Raw genomic sequence first — 6550 nt, 5'->3', positions numbered from 1 at the left:
CACCAACTACATTGTAGTCGAAGGCCATGTGGGGGAAGGGAGTTGCGGGCTGAATGAGGGCTAGAGACTGAGCACAGCGGCCACTCAACACCTTTATTGCAAACCACAACAGCTAATTAGAGAGAGAAAACAGAAGGGAATGCCTTGCCACAGTGGCAGGGTGGGGTGGGGGGGAGATGGGATTGGGGAGGGTGGGAGGGACACTGGGTTTACGGGTGGTGGAGAATGGGCACTGGTGAAGGGATGGGTTCCCAAACTTTGTATGAGGGAAGTATAAGCACAAAAGTGTATAAATCTGTAACTGTACCCTCACGGTGATTCTCTAATTAAAAATAAATAAATTTAAAAAAAAAATAAAATAAAATTTTACTAAAGAATAACTGAAAAAAAAAAAATAGCCTTTCACAAGGGAAAGCCAGCGATGGTCATTCATGAGTCCCCAGAACCGGACAGCAATAAGGAACTGGCAGGGCATACTGCGTGCGGGCGCACGCGGCTTCCCCAGCTGAGGGCAGGGATGGAGGTTCTTAAGGGGGCTTGCTGGGCCTCAGACTCAGGGCCTCAGACTCAGACTCCTCCTCCCCACTGCCTGGCCCCGTTCACCCACCTGGGACTGCGCAGGCCCACACCCTCCTCGGTGCCAGCCTCCCGCTCATCTGCCACGTGACGCTTACGTGGGTGCCCATGTGCCCGCTGTGCCTTGGCCCTGGGGCGGCCGCAGGCCCAGGGGGTCCCACTGGGCAGCCTCAAGATGCCCCGGGCCAGTCCCAGAGCTGGCCCAGCTGGCTGTCGTGGCATCCTCACCCCCGCTGTGTCCCCAAGAGACAGTGTCACCGACGCGTGCTTCCCAGGAAGTGGCGTGGGCGCGTGGGGAGGAGGGGAGGAGGCCGAGTGCCCACCGGAGGCTCCCCCGTCGGCGCTCCCCCAGCCCTCCGTGGCCCTGACTCTCACCCCCTCTGCTGTGCCGCAGGGCTAGTCAACTCCGAGGTGTGTGTGTGTGTGTGTGTGTGTGTGTGTGTGTGTGTGTGTGTGTGTGACCCCCTCCCGCCCCCCCCGCCCCCTCCCCCACAGACCCGGCCAGGACTTCACTCGGCCGCTTCCAACTCGGCCTCCCCCAAGGCCTCTCCGTGGCCGTCTGCGGCTCTGGCGTCTTGGAACTGCTGGTACTCGGACACCAGGTCATGGACGTTGGCCTCGGCTTCTGCGAACTCGCCCACGTCCATGCCCTCGCCCGTGTACCAGTGCACGAAGGCCTTCCTCTTGAACATGGCCGAGAACTGCTCGGACACCCGGGAGAACAGCTCCTGGATGGCCGTGCTGTTGCCGATGAAGGTGGCCGCCATGGCCAGCCCCCGCGGGGGGATGTCGCACACGGCCACCTTCACGTTGTTGGGGATCCACTCCACGAAGCAGCTGCTGTTCCGGCTCTGCACGCTCAGCATCTGCTCGTCCACCTCCTTCATGGACATGCGGCCGCGGAAGATGCAGGCTACGGTGAGGTAGCGGCCGCGGCGTGGGTCGCAGGCGGCCATGGCATTGCGGGCGTCGAACATCTGCTGGGTGAGCTCGGCCACCGACAGGGCGCGGTACTGCTGGCTGCCCTGGGCCGTGAGCGGCGCGAAGCCGGGCATGAAGAAGTGCAGGCGCGGGAAGGGCACCATGTTCACGGCCAGCTTGCGCAGGTCGGCGTTGAGCTGGCCGGGGAAGCGCAGGGAGGTGGTGACGCCGCTCATGGTGAGCGACACCAGGTGGTTGAGGTCGCCGTAGGCGGGCGTGCTGAGCTTGAGCGTGCGGAAGCAGATGTCGTAGAGCGCCTCGTTGTCGATGCAGAAGCAGGCGTCGGCGTTCTCGATGAGCTGGTGCACGGACAGCACGGCGTTGTAGGGCTCCACCACCGTGTCCGACACCTTGGGCGAGGGCATGACGCTGAAGGCGTTGAGGATGCGGTCGGGGTACTCCTCGCGGACCTTGCTCATGAGCAGCGTGCCCAGGCCCGAGCCCGTGCCCCCGCCCAGTGAGTGCACGGCCTGGAAGCCCTGCAGGCAGTCGCAGGCCTCCGCCTCCCGCCGCACCACGTCCAGCACACTGTCCACCAGCTCTGCGCCCTCCGTGTAGTGGCCCTTGGCCCAGTTGTTGCCGGCTCCAGAGTTACCTGGGGCGGGAGGAGGCGGGAGTAGGTCACCCCACCTGGGAAGATCACGGCCGAGGCCCGCGCAGGGGACCGGGCGCTTGGACACAGGCCCTGCGCGCAGCTGGCCTGGGTTCAATCCCTGGGCCCTGCCCACGGTGAACCCTGAGCACCTGGCCCCGAGCCCCGCTGGGTGTGGCCCAGAAAGGGACCCGGGCCCCGCTCGCAGGCAGCCTTCTCTGACGGGTGGAACCTTCCAGAAAAATAAAAAACGCAAAACCTACCGTGGACAAAGCTGTCAGGCTGGAAGAGGGCACCCAGCTTGCTGGACCGGATGCTGTCCATGGTCCCGGGCTCCAGGTCCACCAGCACGGCTCGGGGCACATACTTCCGGCCTGGGGGCAGAGGGAGAGGTCGGAGCCTGCTCATGGGGGGGGGGGGGTCCCAAGCGGGCCCTGGGGGGCCAGTCCGCGGCGGGGGGCGGCGTGCCCAGGGCAGGCCTGGTTTCCCACGGGAAGTGAGTCTGGTTTTCTTGGGTCAGGGCCCCCCCCACCCCGCCGGCCCCGCGCACACGCGGGGGTGCCCGCTCCTGCCCCCGTGCTCCGGGGCGCCCCCTACCGTGCGCCTCGTTGTAGTACACGCTGATGCGCTCCAGCTGCAGGGCGCAGTCCCCGACGTAGCTCCCCAGAGGGTCGATGCCATGCTCCTCGCCGATCACCTCCCAGAACTGCGAGAGACGCACAGCAGGTGGGACCCGGCGTCCGCCGCTCCCCAGCCCTCCTGAGACCCCCGGCCCCCGAGGCCGCCCCGGCCAGGCCCCTTCCACAAAACGTGCACAAGTCAGGAGGCTGAAGGGGTCTCGCTCCTCCCAAACTTGGGCTGGGGGGCTAGAGAGTTCGCCTCTCATGCAGCCCACCCGGGTGCGATCCCCAGCATCCCACACGGGAGCACTGCCAAGAGAGACTCCTGAGCACCGAGCCCAGGAGTCGCCCCTGAGCATCGCCGGGTGTGGCCCCCAAGCTGAAGTTGAGCTCCTGCTTGGGAATCCCGGGGCTGCTCGGCACGGGCGGGGTCTGCGCTGGCCAAGGCGGGGTCCGGGCGGGGAAGGAGGCGGGCCTCCCCTCGGGTCTCATCTGTTTCCCCCGGGGCTCCGTAGTCTTCCTGCCGTTTCCTGAGAAGCTCGTTCCGAGGCCTTCCCCGCAGGGTCTCCCGGTTTGGGGCCACCCCCGGTGATGCTCCGGGCTTCCTCCTGCCCCTGCAGTGCTCTCAGGACTCCTGGGGGCACTCAGGGGACCCGCCGGGACGCCGGGGATCAGACCCAGGCTGCCCTCCCTGCTGTCCCCTCGCCCTGGCCCTTCTCCGGTGGCCGTGAGCATTCCGGATGGTCAGAGAGTGCCCGGCCCAGGCTGCGGCACTGCTGTCCTCACGCCCGAAGCACATCGTGCTCCACGGCCCGTGTGCAGGCCCCGTGACGCCGGCCTGCGCAGACTCTGGCCGCGGGAGTGGGGGGGACAGCCCCTTCGCTGCCATTGGCCGGTGTTCAGAGAGGCCTCCTGGGGGCCGGGCAGTCCAGCTGGCCCCACACACGGCCGACCCAGACCCCACCCATGCACCCCATTCGGGCCCCCAGGCAGTGCCAGGAGCAGCCCCTGAGCACTGCAGGGCACGGCCCCCGGATGAGCAGATAAAATGCCGGAGAGCTTTTTCTTGCCCTCTCTCACAGCTTGCGTGTCAGCCCCGCCCGGCCTCATCAACGGGCCCCCCAGTTGTCCTTAGTCACCAGCTCTGGTGGCAGGGGTGAGAATCAACCAACGCACGAAGTACGGTGACCCCATACATGAAGTGTGCCCTCGAGTTCCCGGGCCCTGGGAGTCCCCTGGCAGGAGGCTGCGGTGACACCGAGCGGGCCTCCCTGCCTCCCTCCCGCTATCTCGAGCCCGGGCTCAGCTGCGTCTGCGTCTGGTCAGAAAGGCCTTATCTGCAGCGGGGGACCGACACGCTCCGCACACGCTGTCCTGCCCTCCCCGCCCCGCCAGGCCTCTCCCCGACACGCCGCTGCGGGCGGTGGCCACAGGGACCGGGAAGGAGAGAGGACGGAGGGCGGGACTCTGGGCTCCCTGCACACCGGCCACCGAGCGCCCCACAACCGCAAAAATCCACAAGTGTGCTCACACATTTGTAATTGTGAAAATCCACAGATGTGCCCAGATTACACCCAGGTGTGTGTGTGTGTGCAAGGTACGGCCTTGACCCCGGAGCCACTTCCTTGAGCCCCTCAGAAAATGGGGGGTTGGGCCACACCCATAGTGCTCAGGGAACACTGCTGGCTCTGTGCTCAGTGCTCTCTCCTGGCTCTGTGTTCAGGGAACACTCCTGGCTCAATGCTCTCTCCTGGCTCTGTGCTCAGGGAATACTCTTGGCTCTGTGCTCAGGAACACTCCTGGCTCCGATCAAGGTAGTCTGGAGATCAAACCAGGGTCGACCACAAGTGCCTTCACCTCTGTATGACCTCTCCAGCCCCAAGACCATAGATTTAAAGTGTTTTGCACTAGTGCAAGCAGTTTCCAAATAGCAAAGAGAACATTCTGGAAGCTGTAGTTGGGAATTGCCACCACTCACCAGGGCTGGAACTGGGGCCCTGGCTCCTGCTTGCACACATTTGTTGATGGTACCAGTGCTTAGCAGAGACGCAGGAGGGGAGGGGAGATGCCTTCTCCCCGAGGGGGTGTCTAGTCACTCCTGCCCCTGTCTGCGCACCGTCTTAGGGTCACCGCTTGAATTCTCTCTTGCGGGCCTGAGCCATAGCACAGCGGGGAGGGCATTCGCTTTGCACACGGCCGACCCGAGTTCAATCCCCGGCATCCCATAGGGTCCCCCAAGCACCGCCAGGGGTAATTCCTGAGTGCAGAGCCAGGAGGAACCCCTGAGCATCGCTGGGTGTGACCCAAAAAGAACAAATGAAACAAATGCTTGCTTACCAAAAAGAACTGTAGGTCTTTGTAGTTTTACATTATAAGCAACCTGGGGTTGCAGAGGGGTCCTTGGTGATGGGGAGAAAATATTTCCCAGCAGGGGCCAGAGAGTACAATGAGTGGCCTTGCACGGGGCCAGCCTGGGTTGGATTCTTGGCATCCCCATGGTCCCACGAGCCCCACAAGAAATGACCCCTGAGCACTGGGTCAGGAGTAAGCCCTGAGCACAGCTGGGTGTTGCCTAACATCTAAAAGGAAAAAAGGTCTTCGCAAACAGCTGGAGAGAAACTGGTTAGGGACAGGCGACTGCGTTTAGTTAGGGAAGGTCAACTATCGAGAGAGTAGAAGCGTGTCCCCCGAGGCCGCCAGGAGTGACCCCTGAGCACAGAGCAGGCTGCGGCCCTGAGCACTGCCCGGTGTGGCCACAACAAAACAAATATATGAAACAAAAAGCCAAGACGGTCAAAGTGAGGATGACGGGGCTGGAGAGAGCTCACCGGTCTGGAGCCCGGGCTCTGCACGCATGAGGTCTGGGTTCGAGCCCCGTCTTCACGTGGCCCCCAAAACCAAAAACCAAATTAAAAGGTCGAGCGGGCTGCCGTGTATTATACACCTGGAACTGCGGCCACCTTGCGCGGAAACTGCAGGCTGCCCCAGGCCACTCCAGTCCCTCCAGCTGCTCGGAAAACCCCGGGTTCAGCAGGGAACTGCGGCCACATTGCACGGGAACTGCGGGCTGCCCCAGGCCACTCCAGTCTCTCCAGCTGCTCGGAAAACCCCGGGTTCAGCCGGGAACTGAGATCTCGAGGCCGGCTGCGCCCCGACGCCGGGGCCCGTCGAGGCCTTTGCTGTGGGCTCGCTCGGGATCACGGCCGCCCGCTTGCTCACCTTGGCTCCGATCTGGTTCCCGCACTGGCCAATCTGGATGTGGACGATTTCCCGCATCCTCGCCTTCGCCCAAGCCCAAGGCCCCGGGGTCCTCTCGGCACGACTGTCCTCGCTCTGTGAGCCCTGAGCTCGCCGAGAGTCCCCTGACCAGGGTGCGCCCCGCCCCGCCTGCCCCCCCCACCACCCCACCCCCGCCTATCGCCCGGCAAGGGGCTTTCCTCTCCCGTTGCCGATCTGCCGCTCACTTCCTGCCCTGGGAACGCCCAGATGCTTCGCCAGGGTGGGGCCTGCCGGGGAACAGAGACCCCACGTGCAGCAGGGGGCACAGCACGAGCCCCCCTGCCCCGAGAGGTGGCCCTGGGTGGCCCGGTGCTGATCTAAGGGACACCCCCGTGTTTATTTTTTCTTTTCTTTTCTTTCTTTCTTTTTTTTTTTTTTTGCTTTTTGGGTCACACCCGGCGATGCTCAGGGGTGACTCCTGGCTCTGCACTCAGGAATTACTCCTGGGGGTGCTCAGGGGACCCTATGAGATGCTGGGGATCGAACCCGGGTCAGCCTCGGC

General features: G+C 63.8%; 1 protein-coding gene across 1 annotated transcript; it reads right to left on the bottom strand.

Moving 5' to 3' along the window:
- Positions 1-1085: 1085 nt before the first annotated feature.
- Positions 1086-6071, bottom strand: TUBB1 (tubulin beta 1 class VI). The gene is made up of 4 exons (XM_004620216.2): positions 5989-6071; positions 2747-2855; positions 2413-2523; positions 1086-2152 (listed from the first exon to the last, which is right to left on the bottom strand). The coding sequence occupies exons 1-4, from the start codon at positions 6043-6045 to the stop codon at positions 1086-1088; spliced, it is 1344 nt and encodes a 447-aa protein (XP_004620273.1). The 5' UTR covers positions 6046-6071.
- Positions 6072-6550: the final 479 nt, after the last annotated feature.

The sequence above is a fragment of the Sorex araneus genome, chromosome 5 (assembly GCF_027595985.1).
Source record: "Sorex araneus isolate mSorAra2 chromosome 5, mSorAra2.pri, whole genome shotgun sequence".
In the NCBI taxonomy this organism is placed as follows: domain Eukaryota; kingdom Metazoa; phylum Chordata; class Mammalia; order Eulipotyphla; family Soricidae; genus Sorex; species Sorex araneus.
Note: the sequence above shows the minus strand (reverse complement) of the source record. Positions and strands in the feature narration are given on the sequence as shown.

Coding starts and splice junctions, on each gene's coding strand:
- TUBB1 (XM_004620216.2), bottom strand. CDS start 6,045: ATGCGGGAAATCGTCCACATCCAGATTGGCCAGTGCGGGAACCAGATC. Junction 2,856..5,988: donor GGAACCAGATCGGAGCCAAG/GTGAGCAAGCGG, acceptor CGTCTCTCGCAG/TTCTGGGAGGTGATCGGCGA. Junction 2,524..2,746: donor GTACTACAACGAGGCGCACG/GTAGGGGGCGCC, acceptor CTCTGCCCCCAG/GCCGGAAGTATGTGCCCCGA.